General features: G+C 37.5%; 1 protein-coding gene and 1 pseudogene across 2 annotated transcripts in view; both read left to right on the top strand.

The window, feature by feature from the left end:
• Nucleotides 1-20,274, top strand: part of SPATA6L (spermatogenesis associated 6 like) — a 50,126-nt gene extending 29,852 nt beyond the window's left edge. Inside the window, exons 6-14 of the mRNA XM_081282702.1 lie at nucleotides 311-388; nucleotides 2,385-2,624; nucleotides 4,333-4,435; nucleotides 6,928-6,962; nucleotides 7,749-7,936; nucleotides 13,117-13,210; nucleotides 14,218-14,319; nucleotides 18,328-18,483; nucleotides 20,130-20,274. Coding sequence (XP_081138828.1) covers nucleotides 311-388; nucleotides 2,385-2,624; nucleotides 4,333-4,435; nucleotides 6,928-6,962; nucleotides 7,749-7,936; nucleotides 13,117-13,210; nucleotides 14,218-14,307 — 828 coding nt within the window. The 3' untranslated portion in view covers nucleotides 14,308-14,319; nucleotides 18,328-18,483; nucleotides 20,130-20,274. The remainder of the gene's footprint in view (nucleotides 1-310; nucleotides 389-2,384; nucleotides 2,625-4,332; nucleotides 4,436-6,927; nucleotides 6,963-7,748; nucleotides 7,937-13,116; nucleotides 13,211-14,217; nucleotides 14,320-18,327; nucleotides 18,484-20,129) is intronic.
• LOC308643069 (large ribosomal subunit protein eL43-like) lies at nucleotides 19,645-20,385 on the top strand (annotated as a pseudogene). Its single transcript has one exon. The product of its transcript is annotated as a large ribosomal subunit protein eL43-like (transcript).
• Nucleotides 20,386-22,150: the final 1,765 nt, after the last annotated feature.

Genomic DNA, 22,150 nt, shown 5'->3' on the forward strand with positions numbered 1-22,150 from the left:
ATTAGTTATTCAAACTGGATATTAGTTTAATCATCTACTAATGGAGATCCTATTAGGACCTGCTTCATGGGGTTATGTTAGGATTAGAGGAGTTAATATTTTCAACATACTTAGTTCTGGATCTAGTAAATAATACATATTATGTAAGTCTTTAGCTATTCTTATTATGTATATATTTTAGATAATATATGTGGATTATGCCAACCACAGAAGGACAATTAGGTTCTTGCATGATTTTAAGTTAGGATGAGATATGGAAAGAACTGTTTCTAGTAATTTAATTGCTTCTTTTATGCTATTTTATTTTTAGGGCATTGCTCCCAAACTAGAGTTTTCTACAAGGACAGCCATCCGAGAATGTATGTTTCTGCATAGAAACAGATTTCATGTAAGTATAATCAAAAGACAGCAATAGAAATGACAGAATTTTTTCCACGAACTTAAATTTTAAATGCAACTGAACAAATAGAAACCTGTAAAGTTTTTTGCTAGGTTTCTATATTCGCACTGTTCACTCAGCCTATCACATTAGAGTGGATATGTTTGGCATGTATTTGGTATGGTGTAAAAGTGGATAATTTAGACATTAAAATCACAAGTTTGACATAATCGACCAGTTATTGTTCTGTTTGTTTGTTGATCTTGTGAACATTTTGTTTTTTTAATTGATTTTTTAAAAAATGAATGACACCAGAATGCATTACAATTCTTATTACACATATCCAGTACAATTTTTCATATCTCTGTTTGTATATAAAGTATATTCACACCAATTCATGTCTTTATACATATACTTTGGATAATGATGTCTGTCACATTCCACTATCCTTGTAATCCCCTGTCCCCTTCCTTTCCCTCCCACCTCTCTACCCTATCTAGAATTCATCTATTCCTCCCATGCTCCCCCTACCAACCCCACTATGAGTCAGCCTCCTTTTATCAGAGAAAACATTTGTTTTGGGGGATTGACTAACTTCACTTAGCATTATCTTCTCCAGCCCCATCCATTTACCTGCAAATGCCATGACTTTATTCTCTTTTATTGTTGAGTAATATTCCATTGTGTATATGTGCCACTTTTTTTTTTTTATCCATTCATCCACTGCAGGGCTTCTAGGTTGGCTCCACAGTTTAGCTATTGTGAATTGTGCTGCTATAAACATTGATGTGGCTGTGTCCCTGTAGTATGCTGTTTTTAAGTCTTTGGGGGTATAGACTGTGGAGAGGGATAACCGGGTCAAATGGTGGTCTTGTGAACATTTTGTTTCCTTCTTTCTTCTGCTGAGGCTTAACTTCAGAGTTGCATCTGCAGTCCATCTTCAGTAGGTATGAAGAGCTCAGGGCACCTGTGCTCATCACCTCCACACTACCATCTTTTTCACTCCTAATTTCTCTTCATCCTCATTTTTTTCAGTCTTTCTTTTACCTTAATGCACATAGCCATTAGAAATTCTTTCTAGAACGGAATGGAGAAGAAATGAAGATAAAATGTAAAGCTTCTTTAAATACTTTAGGACAAGGTAGAATAAAATTAATAGTAAAGTGCTTATCCCTAATCTCACAGTAGTCATAGAAAATACCTTGAAATTATGAACTACATATTAAGGGGCACTATTAGAAGGGCCACTAATCTATGAAAATCTATCAGTTCTCACAGAATGGAGACCAGTAATTAATTTTAAGGACGGCATTAGCTACTTTCCCCCCACTATACTGGGGATTAAACCCAAGGGCATTGATTTATATCCCCAGCCCTGTTTATTTTAATTTGAGATAGGGTTTCACTAAATTGCCCAGTCTGATCTAAACTTGCCATTCTCCTGCCTCAGCTTCCCTGGTAGCTTACAAGTGTGCCACCTTACCAGACATAGTAATTGCTTTTAAGTTTCTCTTTTTTAGTCCTCCATTTTCTCCAGTTTATTTGTGATATGTTCATGGCAATTTTTCAGTCTATCTTTTTCTTCCATTCTACCATTTTAACTTGTTTAGCTTCCTTATAGGTCTGCCTTCTAAATGTGAACTTTTAAAATGAATAACTAACAAAAGTATCACATTTATTTTAGAAAATGATAAAATACAGGTAAGAAAAAAGGGACAAGATAAAAACAAACATCACCTCTAATTCTTACCATTTAGAGATAAGCTTGACTTAAAAAAATTATATTCAGTACACATACACATATATTTTTCTATTTTAAAAGATTTAGATCATACCATGTACATATCATTTTGTACATTTTTCACTAGTATTTTTCAAAAGTTCAGTTAAATACTATTATATTCAGATTAAATTTTCTTTTATTGTAATATATGTGTGTGTGTGTGTATATATATATATATATATATATATATATATATATATATATATATATATTTTACTTCAGGAAGAAAGATGTAAGTCACGAATGCCTTTATCCACATCACATCGACCAGTGTTTCCCTTAAATAATAAAAAGAAAAAGCCAAAGGAGAACAGTCCTGATAGACAGCCCAGAGGCACTCAGCCCCGGACGCCCTCTCCATATTCCACCAGACGTTTCTTCCTTGACAAACCAGCTCAGATGAACCTTGGAAACAACTTCAAAATCTCTGAAGAAGGGAAGCCTCCTTTCGTGGTTAGACATGTGAGCCTAAAATTACTTTGGGGAATACTTTGGAATGGTCAGGATGTAGATGATGGTGTGAATAAAGGAAGGTTGGGCCATGAAAACAAATGAGTAGTAGTAAATAAAGAGGGAATTCAAATTAAGTAACAACTGTGAATAAATTATGTTCTTTCCTAGAATAATTTCCAGGAAGCTCCTCTAAAGGTATCTCATACAGAGAACTTGCTTGGCAAATGTCAACATCCCTATTTTTAATTTAAAAAAAATTATTCCTAGAGCATATTTCAAGAGTTTGTGAATTGCTGGGAGTTGAAGATAGGCTGGTGTGTAATCTATCAATTCAAAGCTGAAGTTTCATCAGTTTAAAAGAAAACTGCTTTGGTTTTCTCAATGAGATTGGTGTCCCAGCAGCCATACTTTGAAGAGCAGGGAGAATATGTTTGTAGGAAGAAGCAAGGATATGCCATATTCACAGCCATTTATTAGAGGCACTTTAAATTTATCCTGTAGGAAGTAGTGAGCAAATTTAATTGCTTTAGTTCTCTTAATCTCTTTACAATTTTTAAATGTTGTACTATAAAAACAATGGAAAATATGACAAAGTTCAAGAAAATAAATTAATTACCCATAGGCTCACTAACATAGTAAAATCATTATTTCATTTAATTTTGTTCATTTTCTCCATCTTTTTTGTATTCATAGGTTTTATCGAATTATAATTTTAGTGTATTTAGTGTATATACACCTTCATATCCTGATATATTTTAGTTAGCATTGCTTTTTATTTATTTATTTTTGTGTGTGTGTGCCAGGGATTGAACCTAGGGGTGCTTAACCATTGAGCCACATCCCCAGCCTGCCTTTTTTATTTTTTATTTTGATACAGGTTCTTGCTTACTTGCTGAGGGCCTTGCTAGGTTGCTTAGGCTGGTTTTGAACTTGTGACCCTCCTTCCTCAGAGCTGCTGGGATTACAAGTGTGAGCCACCATGAACATTGCTTTAAAAGAATTTTCTATATTATTTTATACTCCTCATAAACACCATACCATGTCCTAGTTAGTGACTTATTCTCCAGAATATTAAATATTGATAATATGTTAAGGTGATATTAAAGTTGCTAGTTGTAATGTTTCTGTATTTGACATATAGTGAGGCATGATAAGTCTGAAAGTCAAGGTTCTGTTAAGATAATGTTAAAGTAGTTAGTTTTTAGGAAGTCAGAACTTACTGCTAGAAACTACCAAATAGACAACATACCTACAAATACTCTCAGACTGGAAGGGAATGTAGAAGGCCGAAATGTCACCTTGTGGCAATCCCTTGCTCTCAGAGAGGTCCCTGCCTGAGCCAGCAGTGTTCATACTATTTAGAAACATGAAACTCTGTCCTCTCTTTAAAAGATCAAAATAAAGCTTTGCTTGCTTCCTACTCTGCTTCATCCTTATCAGTTATTAGAATGTAATTTGTGTTTAACTTTAGTTCCTTATGCTAACATGTAGCCTGTATCCTCATGTTCTAGCTTCAATGAAGCCTCAGTGAAGACAAGGACAAACAGTTTCTCTAACATACTTGGAGATTGTGATTTTTTTGTTTTTCAACTTTCTCTTTTCCGAGCTATCTAATCAATCATTGAGGAGGAGAAAGGCATTTTTAGGTAATAGGGATAATAGGGATAAGGGATAAAACCTACTTTAGATTGTAGTCTTATTTTTTCTTTATTTTCAGGTGGACAGTGCAAAGCCCTTTGGTGAAAATAGTTCAGAGCATCATTCACGAAAGTCTAGAAGAAAATCTAAGTTTCCAAACTTCCCATTTCCAATAAGAAGAGGTACTCAAGTTTCTTGTTACACCTGTACATATTCTTATGAGAACCAGTGCATCCTACTTATCTTCTTTCATTTTGAGGAATCAAAAGTTACACTGGACACCATGGGCCTGACTATGAAGGACTCTCCATCTGTGATGTTCGCAGAGGGTGTTCCCATGGAGCTGAGGCAGCCAAGCCTCCAAGCCATCAATTGGATAGCCCCCCTTCTATTGCAGGGGCCTGTTCTGAGTATTATTGCCCACAAAGTATTGCATTTGTCTTTTGGCAGAGCTGAAAAAGCAGACAGTAGTCTGTCTTGATGTGAACTCCTTGCAAAGGCACCATTAATAGCTAACAAAAAAGCTATTTTGTCTGCCATTTTTTTCCAAGTAGGAAAGAGTAAAAGATTGATGGTGATTAGGAGATATAGCATTTGCTATACAAGATTCCCTATCAGTGAGGAGGGAGCCAACTCTATCTGAAGCAGTTTGGTTAAGGCAGGGATCTCAAAACATTAGATTTCAGGACACTTGTCCATTTTTAAATATTATTGATTATCCAAAGAGCTATTGTTGAGGTGGATAATGTCTATCAATATTTAACATGTTAGAAGTTAAAACTAAGACATTTAACAAATATAAAACACTAACACAAATTCCATCAGCACAGTGATATTATGACATGTCATAGTAGCCTTTGTTAGGATTGTGAGAAAATGAAAGTGAAAAGAGCAAATCATGGCTTAGTATTATTATGCAAACAATTTGACTTTGAAAATTGCTTAAAAGGTCTCTGGAACCCCTAGGGAGGTTCCTGGAGTACACATGGAGAATTGCTGGGTTAAAGCATTCCTGGGTGTCCTTTACCTTTTGACTTTGATTTGTGAATCATGTCAATAGTGAAGGTCAGGGTAGCAAATTCAACTATTCAACCATTCCTGAATGTAATCAAAATTATTTGATTAGGAAGGGATGGTGATGGTTCCTTTTCCCTTGTCTCCTGGTAGGACTGGTCTTGTCCCATTCCTGACAATAGAGTTCTCTTTCTTAGGCTTAAAGGTTTGTACTCTTAGGGGGCTGCAGAGTCTTTTATGGCAACTCAGGCCAGTATTCTTAGATCATGGTGACTGTATGATAGTAGCTGACCAAGGTCAGAGTATAGGGTTTGAAGCAGAAAGTGCTTCATCACCTCTGACATTTAATTTAAGTTCTGTGAATTGAAATCATCCACATGGCCTGTAAAAGCAGCACTGTCTTTCCTATTACAGTGAAATCAAGCAGAAGCAAATGTCCTTCCCTGGGAAGGACAAGTTGGGCTTATTGCTGGTTTGAATATAACAGGACTCATATATCACAAGGTCTCAGCCTTTGTCGTTTCTTTATCCTGGCAGGTGGAAAACTAAGGTTCCAGAGAGGTTATAGGATCCTTTTTTCCTAATAAGCCTCCATGTGATACTGATGCTGCTGGTCCATGGGCTGCACTTTGAGAAGCAAGGGAATAAAAGCCAGCCCTCTGTGCAAGGAGTGCTCAAAATCAGTAGCAAGGGGGTTCCTAGGCCCCAGGGCAGGTTTGTGGCTATTGTTGCAAGGACCTTAGCACTGCCAATGCCCTGTCCAGCTCAGGGTGGCAGAGGAGAGCTCCTGGGATGAGATGAATATGCACATATTTGTGACTCAGAAGATATGAAAACTACCAGACTTTGAAAACTCGTTTTTTAAAAGTCTTCCTTCTTATTACCAGTGGCATGGGGGCATTTTCCATTCAGGAAAGTCCTTGTTACTGCCTAATCCCCAGTCACACTGGGGGAAGCCAGGGTGGAATCAGCATCATCTTATAAATATTTTATTTCAAAATCATTTTTTTCCCAACCTGGAAAAATCCAGCTTCACCTTAGTTTTCTCTATGTGAATTTATTACTTCACTTCCTATCATCCTTAGCATTTCTGGTATTCTATATACTTCTCATATTTATTTAGGGTGATAATGATTTCCATTGTTGCTGATTTATATTTCTCTAAGCTCTTATGTATTCATTGTTTCAATTTAACATTTGTGACTACCTCAGACAATATACTCAAGAGCTCCTGCATATAATCCTATAAAAACCAAAGAAAATGGCAGAAGAGGCAGAGTATATGATTTTTTTTTAGACCCACATTACTGTTTTTTTAGGTTCTGAGCATCTAGGCAAATATAGTTTTTTTTTTCTGCATAAGGCTGCATAGAGGTATTGAATTTATTGCTTCACTTTAGGTTTGCTTTACCTTAACCCTTCCCATATGTGGTGTCATTAAATTATAACCTCACTTTTGACTTCAAGAAGACAGAAATAGAATTGCAGTGACTAAATGGAGATTTAAAAGTGATAGTGTAATTTACAAGGGAGCATTTAAGTTCTTTAATAACTCATTCATTGTCTAAAATTTATATACTGCTGTGGAATAAATGTAACAGCAGTTTTAGGGCTAATGGTAATAATGAGTCATTCAAACACCTGTTCCTCTTTCTTCTAGCTTCTTCTCTTGACAGCATTGCAGCAAACGTAAAGGTAATTTTAGAAGTAGCATTTGTAAAATGATTAATTTCCAGCTATCTTATGTCAATTACTGGGTTTTCTGCAATCAGTTGTGGAAATGTATTTCCAGTTAGTGCTGCTTATGTGGACTTGCTTTAGTTTAACTAGGGTTTATGCAAAGAGGTGCCCAAGCTCCCCTGTACTCTTTGCTTTGGGACTTATTAGTTTCCTCTCCTCTTTTCAATTGTAGGATGAGTTACCTAGGAGGGTGTATATAGGGGCCCAGTACCTACTTTATCAGTAGTGATTTTCATTGCTTTTTCTGTAATTGAATGTTTATATGTAGAGGTGGTAAATCACTTGTTCTTGAAGTTTGGTTTGTCAAAGTGAAGGCTCAGACTTCTATGGTATGACTTGAAAATATATATGTGCAGAGCAAATTGAATATACTATGCTTCTTATGCCATAGCATTTAAAAAATTTGAATATATATATGTGTGTGTATATATATATATATATATGTATATGTTTTCCAGACTAATAATCCCCCATCCTCAGAAATCAAATTTCAAAGCATTAATTTATTTTGCCCTATTAATATATGCTAAACATATAGGCTGTGGGTTATTTTTCCTTGACCTTGACTCCTGAGCATTTTGTCTCTATAGTCTTCTGCATTGCAGTTCCTCTTTCATTTGCAGGGACAAGTATTTTATCATCTTACTCCCAGTTCTCTTCCTTGTCCCACCCCACCCCTGGCTCTAAATTAAGCAAACAAAAAAAAAAAATAAAGAATAATGCACAACTATTGTCATTCAGGTTATCAAAGAGCCAGATGAACGGATTGTCTTAAGGAATGAATCATCATCAAGTTTAAATTCAAGTAAGTTTGGAAAGCCCTTGCCCAAGAACCAAGGGGATGCCGATTTCCACCGGGAAGCTTCACTTGCCACCTCCCAGCAATCCACCTCTACCAGCCCTCTGGATCAGCCCTTTCTCCGAGAAAGGTTAGCACTCATCTCTGCTTGAAGAGAGCACTGAGGTCTGGCAGCAGAAAAGCACAGTCACTTCATTAGTTTGCTTTCTGAGGATACCTTGATATGAAAAAAAAAAAAAATGACTGTTCTTTTTAAAATTTACCCCAAAGTCAGAATTGAGCCTTTTCTCTTGCCTCTGGAAAACATCTCTAAGAAATAAATAGACAACTAACTGATATAGATACTATTTATCTATACATTTTTATCTATTGTAAATTTTAAAATTAAAGCTCTTTATTTCATCAGTATAAAAATTTTTGCTATAGAAATCTTAGAAAATAATGAAAAAAAGTGAAAAACAATTTCTCATAGTCCTGCCAAAGACAAGTATATTAACATGTGGATGTATTTTCTTTTTCTAGAGATAGTTTCTTTCTTTGTCTACATTATTATCACAGATAATCAAAATACATTTGCATATGTCTGGAGGACAGACCAGAGAGCTAAAAGCTAGAATCTGCATTTGCCAAACTGCACTCTGGGAAGGTGACCAAATGCCCACGTTCCTTGGGTCTGCCCTGAGTTGAGCCCTCTAAGTTCTGGGAATCCTCTGAGTCTTAGGCAAGCCAGCACAGGTGATCACCTTAACTGAAAATAATATTTTAAAGATAGTTATTTTATTTTAAATGGGAAAGATATGCCCATTTTCTTTTCTCTGTGTTATTAATGAACAGAATAAGAAATAAATGCCCATACCAAAAGAATGCTATTGATCACAAAGGAATTCATAGTAAATATATCCCAGAACCAAATAGGCCCTGAGATTTTAACAGGAACTATGTAAAATTTGAGGTACACGAGGAAAGTGGCAATCCATTTTTAGTGTTTTTCAGAAATGATAGAATAACTGTATTAAAATGTTAATTCATTTAAGGAAACAAGGTAATTATTTTAATAATATCTATTAATGTATTGTGAGTTCTTGATTATTGACTTTATTGGAAAATAATATAATATAGATTTTTGAAAACCAGCATTGGCACATTGAGATAGGTGGTTAGACCACACACTTATACTTGTTTCTGTGCCTAGTCTCCATTGACTCCTGGTTTATACTTTTGCCATCAGACTGGAACGTAGCAGGTTGGCAAAATAGGGGGTTATCCCAAATTCAGAAACTTGCAGAGAATTGATTTGATAGACCTTTATTTATTTACTTATTTATATGTGGTGCTGAGAATTGAACCCAGTGCCTCATACATGTTAAGCAAGTGCTCTACCACTGAGTCACAAGCCCAGTCCTGGTAGAGATTGATTTGAAATGGAGAGTGGGAAGAACCTTTAACTGGTAATTGGTAATTGGGAGACTTGGCTCTCATGCTTGTCTTTATATAAGTGCTGTTTGATCTCTCACAAACCTCCAACCTTTTAGACCTCAGTTTTGTCATCCCCAAGATGAATGTGATGATCAAAGATCCATCTTCTTTCAACCAACAATTAATTCTCTGCTGCCAGAACTAGGAAAAGCCCACAGCTTTTGTCCATGTGTTGTATTTATATACATCTTCCAAATTCCTTAGAATCCATTCAGCAAGCTTTTCTGAGAGACTGAACTGAGTATGCAGTTATTGAGCAACTGTTATGTGCCATTTACACGGTCATGACATGTCTGCTTCCCAGTTGCTTACACACTAGATGAGAAGGCAGACAGAATCCCATCACATTAAGTATGAAATGGATTGTGTTATGTACTTAATGGAAGTACATTCCAAATGCAGGGGAAAGACAGTGCAGGAGGAGATTAATTCCTTCCTGAGGGAGATCTGGGAAGGCCTCATTTCTCCTTCTGCCTGTGAAATGGCTTATGCATTCATTCAACCAGACTTTTATGACTGTCTTTATAGAGCAGGTCAGAGATTCTCTGGATGACATAATTGCCTCATGTTTTTTGAGTCAGTATCAGTTGAGATTAGAATTAAGTGTATGGTTAGAGTGTGGAATCTCTATGGTTAAAAGAGTGTCTCAGAGGGAAAACAGGACTGTTAACCAATCTGCTCTGCCTGGAATGGGAATACTTAACATTTAACTTATTTCTCCTGATCTCTGAGAACTTGAACCTAGCACAGAATTAAAAAGAAAGGAAAAATGTACAAAGAGCTTTCTACAGGCAGAACTTTGTGAATAAAGTAGACAAATGCTACTAGAGTATAAAGGAAGAGAATGGCACTTCTGGAATGTTTTGTGGAAGAGGGAGCATTTTCATGTGGCCCCCAAGGAAGGAGACTAGTTTATGATAGAGTTAATGGGAGTGAGGGCTGGGAGGTAAGATTGCAGGGCACTGTCAGTTTTGCGGGGGGATAGTGAGTGTCAGTGCTCAAAGATCTGAGGGGCAGAGGATGCCAATCTGAGGAATTTGGGCTTTGCTTAGAAGAGAGTAGGAAGCTTTTGCAATATCGCCTTTAGGAAGGTGAGTCTTCAGATCAGCATTTTATTAGCTATTTATAATGAGACAGAGAATTCTGTGTATCCAGAGTCACTCTAAGCAACTAACTTTGGACCTAATTGGACTATGAGTTTGTAAATGAGGCCATGATCCATAATGACAAAAGAATGTCATGGCCACAGAAAGGTCATCCAGTTTGCCCATGGTTGTCCTGACTTTAGAGCCCAAAGTTCTGCTTCCTGGGAAACCTCTGGGTCCTAGACAATCCAAGAGATGGGGTCACCTGAACTCCAGAGGAGTTTAAGGCAGCTGTTTTGATTGGAGGATATACCCGTCATATACTTGGGGAACACCTCATTCCCCATTGATTTTAGAGTAATTACAAAGACAGACTTCTGGAACAGGAAGGGTTATCAGCACCTTGTCCCTACCTTACCAATGATTCTTTTCACAACAGTACCATCTGAACCAGTCTCTGTGCCCAGATCCCAAGAGTGCATGGGAAACACCTCTTGAGATTCTCCTATCTTAATACTGAAATCAGTAAGGTCTGAGGTCATAGGGATAGTTTGGAGTGAGATTTTGGATTGATATTCAGCCTAAGGGTTGAATGGAAGAAGTGCAAAGTCCTTTGACTGTCAAAGTAAAAATAGTAGTCCCAAAGGATAAAGGAACACTCTCCAGCCCAACACCCATCTCTACCATCTGGATAGTGTCATACCCCTTCAGTGTACATCCTCACTCTTCCTTCCACATGAGAAGGTGAATAACATGGACAAAGCTGTAATAAATAAACAGCACTGAGCCAGTCTGCTGGCTCATCATTCTCAAAGAATAGAATCTCAAATGTAGAATAGATTATAGGTAACATGCAACATATGTATTTATACTGTATGTGAATGTAGGAATTCCTTTTGTATTTTGAGACTTATAAAAAAGCATACACAGTGTCCAGCTGGTACCTATTTTTAAATGTTAATTTGATTTATAGCTTCAAAATATTTCTATTTCTTCCTCTTAAAAATTCTTGGAGAAATTTATAAATGATATGTGTGGTCATTTCTTAAATACAGCAGTACTTTAGGGGAGGCTTTTGTTTGCTGTGAATTGTTTTTCGGGGTTGGTAATGGTTTGGAGTAGAGTCATTTCTACTCTTGGTCTTGTTTCCCTGGAAACCAGTGGGACATGCTTGTTACAGAGAGACTTGTGATCAGAAGCTGGATGGACCTGGAGCTATGCAGAAGGGCAACTGTACAGGAGTTATTAGCTTAGTGGTTATAATAACTGTATTCCCAAATGCTCCCACCATTTCCAATGTTTGTCATAAATAACAGTAGAGAATGCTTGCATCTAAATTGCTGAAATTCTTTAGGCATTTTTAGGAAACAGTATCTATGCTTTTCATAATCAAATTGCTATATACACTTTTAGTTTAGTTTGACCACAGAATTTAGGATTTGGTATCTACTCCCTCCCAAATATGAGTGAGTGAATGAATGAATGAATGAATTCACCACCAAGCAATATTCTTTAAATACTTACTATGGTATTTGATACATACTATTCCTGGGATGAGCTATTAACCAGAGTCTCATTCCAATATCAGTCTTAGGAGTGGAGAAAGACATTAACCAGATAATAACAAAATGTTCACTGGTAGAAGTGCTATGAATGTGGTATTGGGAAATGGAACTCTAAGTGCATATAATAGGTCAGCTGACCTCCTCTACAAAAGACGGCTCAGGTGAGACTCTTTGGGAAGTCAGCAAAAGAACTGAGCCCAGAAGTATAGTTAAGAGTTAATAAGAGTAGGGATAGGGATTGGGAGGTGGTGGTGTTGTAGGCAGAGGTCTTGGTGAATGCCAATGGATGGGCAAAAATGCTCCGTGTTGAAGAACTGAAAGACACTATCAGGTCTGTGGTTAAGTTTGGGGTCCAGGTAGTCTAAATTAAATGAGATACAAAATGAAATCCTTGTGGTAGAAAATAAGGGCTTAAATTTTATATGAAAAATTGAGGGATTGAAAATTTAAATGTAAAAGCAGGATTTGTTCTTTAGAGAACTATCTGAAAAACACAGCAAAGTCTGAAGAAGAAAAGAATTCATTTCTCCTAGCCCCACATTCACATACAACCATTTTTTAAAAATATATTGGTTGTTCCTGCTCCCTAGTTATTTTCTTATGTGTAAGTTTTATAAAGGTATTGAAATTATACCATGTTAGACTGTGATTGTAGCTCAGTGAAGGAGCACTTGTCTAGCACGTGTGAGGCACTATTTTCAATCCTCTCAGAAAGAGAGAGAGGCTGGGGGAGGCACTGGTTTCAATCCTTAGTAGCACATAAAAATAAATAAAGAAGGAAAGAAGGAAGGAAGAGGAAGGAAGGAAGGGAGGGAGGGAGGGAGGGAGGGAGGAAGGAAGGAAAGGTATTATGTCCATGTATAACTAAAAAAAATTTAAAAAAAGAAATTACACTATGTATACCATTTTGCATGTTGCTGTTTTTCTTATGATTAAATTTTTAGTATCAACCCGTGTTTGTTATGTACTCTTAAGACAGTGTCTTTTTTTTTAAATAATGTTTCTTTTTAAAGATTTAGGTGGACACAATATCTTTATTTTTATTTTTATGTGGTGTTGAGGATTGAACCCAGTGCCTCGCACATGCCAGGCGAGCGCACTACCACTTGAGCCACATCCCCAGCCAAGACAGTGTCATTTTTAGTAGCTGTATAATACTTCACTCTGTTTACTCTGTTGAGCAGGTTCCATCCTGGTTCTCAGCCCACATGGAAGAAGATCCATGAAAGGGTATGCAGTCTTCTTACATCCCACAGAGCTCAGCAGCATGTGAACAAGGTTAGGAGTTCCAATGAAACTAAATCTTTATTGACAAAGTAATAAGGGAACTGGAGCTTTCAGTCTAGTGAGGGAAGCACACATTAATCAAGTAACTACAGGAATAAATGTAAAACTGTGACATTTACCATGGAGAGTACAAGGTGACCTGAGAGTGTGCAGCAGGGGATGTGAGTAGTTAAGAGCCAGGGAGGAAAAAGGGAGGAGCTGAGATCTGAGGAATGAGTGGCAGCTACTTTGGTGCACACCTTTCATGGAGTGGAGGTCCGGTGAAGGGGTCCTTTTAAAGGACTGAGAGAAGATGGTCTAACTTGTCTGTAGCACGTTTCCTCTACACTTGGAAACCCAGTCCAGAGAAGAGTATGGGGTGTGTGTGTGGTCCATGTAAGACTGAAGAGAGTTTTTTCTAAAATTTAATAAGGCGATTTTGGCTGTTTGACTTACATGTGGGTGTTAGGAGTATTCTGATCCATTGGTAGATATATCCAGGACTTTATGTGTACCACATACCTACAACTAAGCCACCTTTAACAATGCAAAAGAATACAAATGAAAGGTTAGCAGTACACTTGGTGTCTGGATATAACCATGCCATATATAGTTGAATTATTCACCTTGGCTTGTTAAATACTGGCATGTACTAAATTTATGGGATGACATTTACAGGTGGATATTGATTACTGTAACGATGAGAGTAGTGGATTACTTCCTCTTTGTGAAGTTATTGGTTTTACCTTAATTCACAACCTTTCCCAGTAAAGGACTCTCTTTAAAATGAAGAAAAAAAGAAAGGAAGGAATGGAAAAAAGAATGAAAGAAGGAAGAAAGAAAAGAAGGAGGGAGGAAAGGAAGGAAAGAAAGGAAGGAGGGAGGGAAGCTACATACCCACACATACAATGAACACCACAGATTTGGAATGTATGGGATGCTCACACAAAAACTACACATCTGGGTATTATTGATCTGTATTACATTGTGGCAGTACAATTGCTGGATGTGTTTTATAGGAAGATTCTACCTTTGAAATAAATGATAACCTTGAAAGACCAGTCTGCTCTCCAACAAAATACCCACTGCATGAAGAGATATATTTTTAACTGCTGTCATAAGTAAGTAAGAAGCTTCAGTACTTATTATCCTTTTGTGAAAAAAATTGAAGTTTTCTACAATGAAGTAACTAAAAAATGTTGTGGACAGAAAATGTGGAGGAGACCTAAGGGCCATGTTCTTCGTTCACCCAGTAAAACTCAGTAAAGAATGATGGTACATATATCTGCCAGCTCTCTTGCCTCCTATCCCGCCTGCTGTCTTTATCTAAAGACCCTTGGGCTTCTTTCAGCTCCTTTAACCAGTCCCTTTCCTTGAACCAGGGGCCTTTGCACTGTTGCTTTCTCCATCTGGAATTCTTCCCGCCTCTGCCTGGGTAACTTCTGTTTGTCCTTCAGCTCTCATCACTTTCTATGACACTCCCTCCCTTATAATACCCTGCACTTATCTTTCATTAAGTGCAACACAGTTTTTTATTATTGTTTTAAATCAGTCCCTTCTATTAGAATGAAACCTTCATGATATCCAGGACTGTATCTCTTGCCACTTTAAATTTAGCATTTTGTGCAACACAGGGAATCCCATTTAACTTTTCAATTGGACATACTGGCTGTGTGTCCCAAACAAGAACCTGTCTTGCCACCCTCATCTGCCATTATTCTCACATCATCTGGTCCTCCACTGTGGTGGTTACTTAGTAAACTTTCTTAAAAGTGAATGTCAAATAAGGTAACTCTATCTCATATTTCAATTCAGATATGTGGCAAAGTAGTTGGCCGCATTGTGGGCTGTTCATCATTTCTTAGGTATTCTCTTATATTTTCCTTTCTGAACCAGGCCCAGAATAATAATGGCTCTAACTTTTAGAATGGTATTCTTGCCTGCGGATAGTTGAAAGCTTATTTCTGTGGATGGGAGTGAAGCTGGGGAACTCCTCTTCTGCCATCCTGCTGACCAAAGTCTCAGTTTTTCCTTATCAGATGCGTCCTAAATCCCAAGAATGGGTCCATACACTTCACATGTATTAAATGAATTGATAGTTACTTCTCACAACAACCATATGAGATGGGTACTATTATTAGTTCTGTTTTACAGAGGGAAACTGAGGCACTGAGAGATTTAGGTACCTTGCTCAAGGTGTCATATCTAGTGAATGGTGGAACTGACAATATGAACTTGGTAAGTCTGGCTTCAGAGACCATCCTCTTAACCATTACAAAGCTAGAGTGTGTGATAGGAGAACTCTGGGAAGAAAGACAGCAGGTATATAAATAAGAGCCCTTTGATACCCAAGCAGGGTTTTCATACACTGCCCTCGGATGTCTCCCAGTAAGATCCTATTGTGTTATATATTTCTCACTCCAGCCACATCAAAATAATTTGAGTCTTTTTAAACAATAAAGGAGTATGGGATAACCTACTAGATTTTCACTATAGTTAGGCTCCTGAAAGTCTGCTTTAAGGGATCATTTTTTGCTTCAGGTCACAATTCACCTTGCCCCAGGGCTGGCCAGGTCTCCTCATCTTTATCACAGAGGAATGTGGAGGACAGCTCAGTAATTGTCTACATTAGAACGTTCTGCTTTGTAGATTAAAGGATTCTAGGCCACTTAATCTCTGGTCATGAAAACAGTCATCTAGGCTTTTATTAGGTTGTTGCACAGAACATAGCCCACATAATTACAAAATGCCAAATTGCTTTGAATTTCAACATGGGTAACATCAAGTTACCTAAAGCCTGAACCAGCTGGAGTGGACACTGATATGAGGGGACTCAGAAGAGGTAAAACAAAAAATCTATAAATTCTGTCTTGGAAAATGGATTTCCTACAAATCAGGAGTCACCACCCCCCTGGGGTTTGGAATATGCTCATGAGTGTTTTCCGGAAACTACCCATTCTATCCTTTTACTAACTCCACTTTTTTTTTGTATTTTTAAAATTTATTTCTTACATGACAGTAGTGGAATGCATTACATTCATAGTTATCCATTTCACTTTTTGAGCTATGGATTCCTAGTGAGGCAGGATCCTGGAGCGTCGTCATGTTAGGGAGGTTCTTGTGAAAAACCTGGGTGACTCTGGCTAGTCTTAAGCAAACAGGGCATTTATATGAGCAGCACTGTGAAACTGGGAATATCCAAACAAGCAAGGTTAAGTAGACACAATAGCACAGCTAGCGTCACTCCTGTGGGTTGGGAAGCGAGATCCCAGAGAGGATGCATATGGCACATATCCGGTCGATACCTTCCTCGAGGACTCTCCTGATTGCAGCATAAATGTCTGTCCTGTCCCTTCTCCATATCAGCTCTTTCACTGTCAGTCAGCTTTTCCTCTCCTGGCTTTCAAGATCTCAGGGAAACCTAAAAGTGGATTCTTAACCACAAAAAAATGAAGGATTCTTAAATCCAGAATGATGAGTCCAACTATCTGGCCAGGTAGAAAGAGGATAGAGGGAAGAAATGGGTAGAAGACATTGGAATACATCTGTTTCCTCCTTATTCTGGATGTTTTGGGACTTGTACTTTTGACATAAAACAGATTATCCCTTGTATACTTTAAAATGGTGAATTTTACTACAAAAATGACAACAACAACAATAAAAACTCTGAACTCTTCAGGTTATCCCTAGTTCTCTTGGACAGGGAGGGCATGATTGCCTCTATTCCATATCCCTTACCAATGTGTGAACTAACTACCCATGTCTGGTGCACTTTCTGAGAATCCATTTTTGGAGATAGGCTTACAAGGCCATCTCTGTAACACTCCTGATCCCTATGAAGTCAGGCCCTCTGCCTTCTGTGCAGGAAGGGGAGACTTAGCAGATTGCACTAGGTCTGGCCCACTGGACTCTATCCCTGTGAGCATTTGCCCACCTGTGATTCCAAATTCCACCCTGTGGCTTGCCCCCAGGGAGAGAGAGATTGAAGTTTCTTGTAATGCCTCCAGCCGGTCAGTGAGGAACTTGGGCCTGGATTTCCTCAGACACTAGGAAGAATTGTATCCCTGAACTTTTTGGAAAATTGAAGAATAACAAAAAGGAAATACATCAAGAAAAGATAAAGGACACAAATAAATTGAAGTACTGGTTTCTGATCCTGTCATAGCTCATTGCCTCTAGTTCCTAAGACAGTAGCTGGTATGGCATCTAATCTCACCTGTCTCCACTGGGTAGGGGCCATTTGACTTTCTTTCATAGGGGCCCAAACACCTCTGTGAAATCAAGCTGAAAGCAATTCCGCCTTCACTGCTGAGCCATGCCACTGTTCAGGGCTCTCTCTCTCTCTGACTTGGTCACCAGTTTCTGAGGGATTTGGTGATTTGTGAGGATTGAAGCAATGGATAATGGTGCAACTTTCTTCATCCTAGGAGCTTTCGGTCCTGTCAGAGACTAACAGACCACACAGGCAGTGGCTACCCACCCAAATCAGCAGCAAACTTATGGGTCAGCAGTTGAAGAATGAGCATTAGAATCACCGGGAATACTTTGAAAAATTTTAGTGCCTGGGCCTCACTCACTCTAGAACAATTTAATTTGAGTCTGTATAGGTGGTGCCTAACACTGGTATTTTTTTAAGGTCTCTCGGAGATTCTGATGCACATTTAGGATTGAGAATCTCTACAATAGATTGTGAGTCTCTTGAGGATGGGGAGTTTGGAACACCCCCAAGTTCCATACTTAACCTCCTCTGTGCTCAATAATGATTTCTTTGTAGAATACAGTTGATTGGAATATGTTGGACAGTTCAACAATTATTTTGTTTGTTCTGAGCATTTGCTACCCACACACAACTAGTAACAACGCTCACAATAATACTAGAAGGTAGATACTCCAAGTATTGTCATCCTGATATTTTACAAAGAGGTCAAATAACTTGTCCAAGGTCACACAGGTGTTATTCTGCACTGGGAATCTTGGGGAAAGAGGCTCAGAAAACAAAAGACCTCATTTGTTTTCATTGGCATAGTCTGAGAAAAGCTAAATGTCAAGAAGGATAGTATGAAATAATCTTTTTCTCCTTGACTGTGTTGATTGTAGTGATGGAGTATGTGATGTCTCACATTTCACAGGGGAAAATGATGAAGGCTGCAGGAGGATCACGAAGAGCTTGCTCAAGACAACTACACATCCTTGGAGAAATGAACAATGATCTTTGTTGTCTCTATTGAGTTACTGGTGTCTAATCCCCTTTATATCAAACCCTGTATTCATTCTTTTTTGCCCAGGTAAGAATTATTGATTAAAATGTTTGCTGTTTGGGGCTCACATTTTCTTGTCACCTGGAACATTGTGTTTTGTTGTAGCAGGTACTTTTCCATTTGCAAAGCACATGTTAGGATTCTGACAAAAAGGTCAAGATGCTTTCTCAGCTATTCTTTATTTTTGTCAGTGAATGTGTTCTTGAAAAGCTTATCTTCCCTCTTCCTTCTTCCTTCTTTCTTTCCCTTCCTTTCTCCCTTCCTTCCTCTTAAATTTTATATACAACAGAAGTTGCTAATTGGGGGAATAACCTGATAAATCCTGTAGGAAACAATTGTCAACCCGATTTTCTCCTTTTGGCAAATCTGATTTTGTTGTTATTGTTGTTTTTAATGTTAGGCTTGATTTATATGAAGTACTCTTAAAATGTAGGAAAAGAGAATTATTTCTGGAAAAATTCACATTTTGTTTTAATGGTTGAATTTCTATGATAAATTTGTAAGAGGAGGCAGTTTCTTTGGATTGTGGTTTAAACTGTTCTGTTCCCATCCCTTCCTTTTTTCACCCTTAGCAATTCTTAATAAATTTAGATGAAGATCAAAATCTTTCTCAAGCATTTCTCCAAAAGAACTACATTAAGTAAATAGGTTCCACAGAAAGGTCTGCCAAAAACCAGACTTTAAATTAATTAGTAGGGTGCCTTTATGAAATGCTTACATAGTTGGGGGGAGCAGGAAGAGGAAGCAGATGGGAGGAAGGGTTATTAAAAGCCCATTTGTTTTCATGGGCACAGACCCAGAGAAAATGGGGTCTGAAAAATGGAAATCTTCGTTTTTTATTCATATTATAACCTAGGCATCTTCTTCTGTCATACTTGGTATGGTCTGAATGTTTGTATGTCCTCAAATGTTGAAATCTTACCCTGGAAGGTGAAAGTATTAGGAAGTGGGGCTTTTGGGGAGGTGATTAGGTCATGAGGGTAGAGCCCTCATGAATGGGATCAGTATTCTAGAAAATTAGGCCCAAGGGAGCTCATTTCTCCCTTCCACCACAAATGAGGATGCAGTGAGGTGGTATCATCTACAAACCAAGAAGAGGGCCCTTAACCAGTTTCCAAATCAGTTTGTGCCTTGGCCTTGAACTTCCTGGCCTCCAGAACTGTGAGAAGTAAATTTGTTATGTTTAGAAGATGCCTGGTATTAGGTATTTTGTTATAGTATCTCAAATGAACAAAGACAATATACTAAAATTCTTTTAGTTTTTACAAGATACAGAGAGAGCTAGGTTTTCTTTTCTCATCATGACCACAAAAATTGGTTTGTTAGGAAAACAAAATTAAGTAGAAAAAGAAACTCCCAAAACAAAAACAAAACTCATTTAACTCATCTCAGAATTCTAGTCAGTTGGAGCTGGGGTTGTGGCTTAGTGGTCGAGTACTTGCCTAGCACATGCAAGATTCTGGGTTCGCTCTTCAGTATCACATAAAAATAAATAAATAAAATAAAGATATCGTCCTTTCCGGGCTCAGGCCTTAGTCATGCGACATGGCTAAACGCATCAAGAAAGTCAGAATCGTGGGTAAATATGGGACCCATTATGGTGCCTCCCTCCGGAAAATGGTGAGGAAAATTGAAATCAGCCAGCACACCAAGTACACTTGTTCATTCTGTAGCAAATCCAAGATGAAGAGACGGGCTGTGGGGAATCGGACACTGTGGTTTCTGCATGAAAACAGTGGTTGGTGGTGCCTGCACCTACAACACCACATCTGCCGTCAAGGTCAGGTCTGCAATCAGAAGGCTGAAGGAATTGAAAGACCAGTAGAAAGTTCTAATATATAACAAAATTGTGGTTTGTTGTTAATTGTATTAACTGGATATTCTGATGTGAATTGCATTAATATTACCCTTTTAAAAGATATTTGTAAACTGAAGCCCTTCTAATTTGAATTGGAAAATTTTGCTGAGATGGGTTATTGTAATTCAGGGTTTTTTTTCCCCCAGTAGTTAGATGATAATGGCATGAAACTAAGTCTTAGGTATATGCTTACCTTTTTTTTTTTTTTTTAAAAAAAAGCCACTGTTCAACTTCTTAGTTGAGCATATTGTGCAAAATTTGTTTTAAAGGTAAAATTATGCTAAAATACACAAAGGATATACACAAAACAAAGATTGTGTCCAACTACAACTAAAAAATAAAATATTGAAAAAATAAATTAAAAAAGAATTCTAGTCAATTAAAAGCATATATTCTAATAAGCATTCCACCTTTAGAAGCGGACAAAGCAGGCTTAAATTACATGCACTTATAAATGTTCTTGATGTTTTTGGAACTACCATTTATCAATATGTTATTTTGGTATTACCTTTAAGAAGTCATCAAAATTTCAAAAAATACTATGTTACGTTAAGATTATGGTATGCTGCGCTCAGAGGCACACACCTGTAATCCCAGTGGCTTGGGAGGCTGAGGCAGGAGGGTCGTGAGTTCAAAGCCAGCCTCAGCATAAGTGAGGTGTTAAGCAACTCAGTGAGACCCTGTCTCTAAATAAAATACAAAATAGAGGTGGGGATGTGGCTCAGTGGTCAAGTGCCCCTGAGTTCAATCCCCTGTACCACCCCCCCCAAAAAAAAAGATTATGGTACAGTTCTCAGAAAAGGTCCATTTACATAAGTAGTTAAGGGAAATAAGTCCTAATGAATTCATATCTGATTTTAGTTATTTTAAAATACATGAAACTCAGTGTTCATTTTTCAAAAATAGTTTGTGCATAACTTCTTAATTTAATAAGATCTTGAATGCTTGCTTTTATTAAGTCATTTTTTACTAAATATACCTTTTTCTCACTTTCTGATCTGTTAATTCTATTTTTATATTATTTTTATTTTAACTTTTTATTTCTCAAAGAATCATTGTTTTGAGGAGTCATCTTAGGGCTAGGGTTGTGGTTCAGATATTTTGCTTTTGGATTATGTAACAGCGTGAATAATTTGTCATGTATTGGGGTTTGGATTGCTGTGTGAAGATCTGTGTAATTCAACACAATAAAAAAAGAATCTCCACCTCTCTTGCTTCAGTTTATATTTTATTTCTTGACTTTCACAGATGAAGATCTGTCAAATCCTGGACCATAATTTACAAATTTATTTCATGAGATCTTGGTGAAAATCATTGTACATGCTGCTGTACAATGAGACCTTTATGGCCACTAGGCTAGCTGAAGCTTATAGGGCCTGTATTATAAAAGAGATTTTTAAAAATGAGAGTGTGATGTAAATCAGTGGAAGTGTAACTGATGTGACTCTGCAATCTGTATACGGGGTAAAAATGGGAGTTCATAACCCACTTGAATCAAAGTGTGAAATATGATATATCAAGAACTATGTAATGTTTTGAACAACCAATAAAAAAATGAGAGTGTGAATGATATGTAGGACATAAAAGAGGTTTTAAGTGAAAAATGTGAGAAGCTTGATGTGTTATGTATTTGGGTTCAACCTCCCGCTGAATGCCATGTTATTCTCAACATACCCATGACACCACTCAATGAGTTCCATTTAAAGGATCCTCTCATCTTTCTGATGGACATTCTGAGGAGTAGGACATTCCCTCTAGTCCATGCTATGATGAACAAATCTAGTATTTCCAAGTGGACTACTGGCCCTTCCCTAATTAGGGGTTCCAACCAAGAAC

Source organism: Spermophilus citellus (assembly GCF_964194105.1).
Source record: "Spermophilus citellus genome assembly, chromosome: 2".
In the NCBI taxonomy this organism is placed as follows: domain Eukaryota; kingdom Metazoa; phylum Chordata; class Mammalia; order Rodentia; family Sciuridae; genus Spermophilus; species Spermophilus citellus.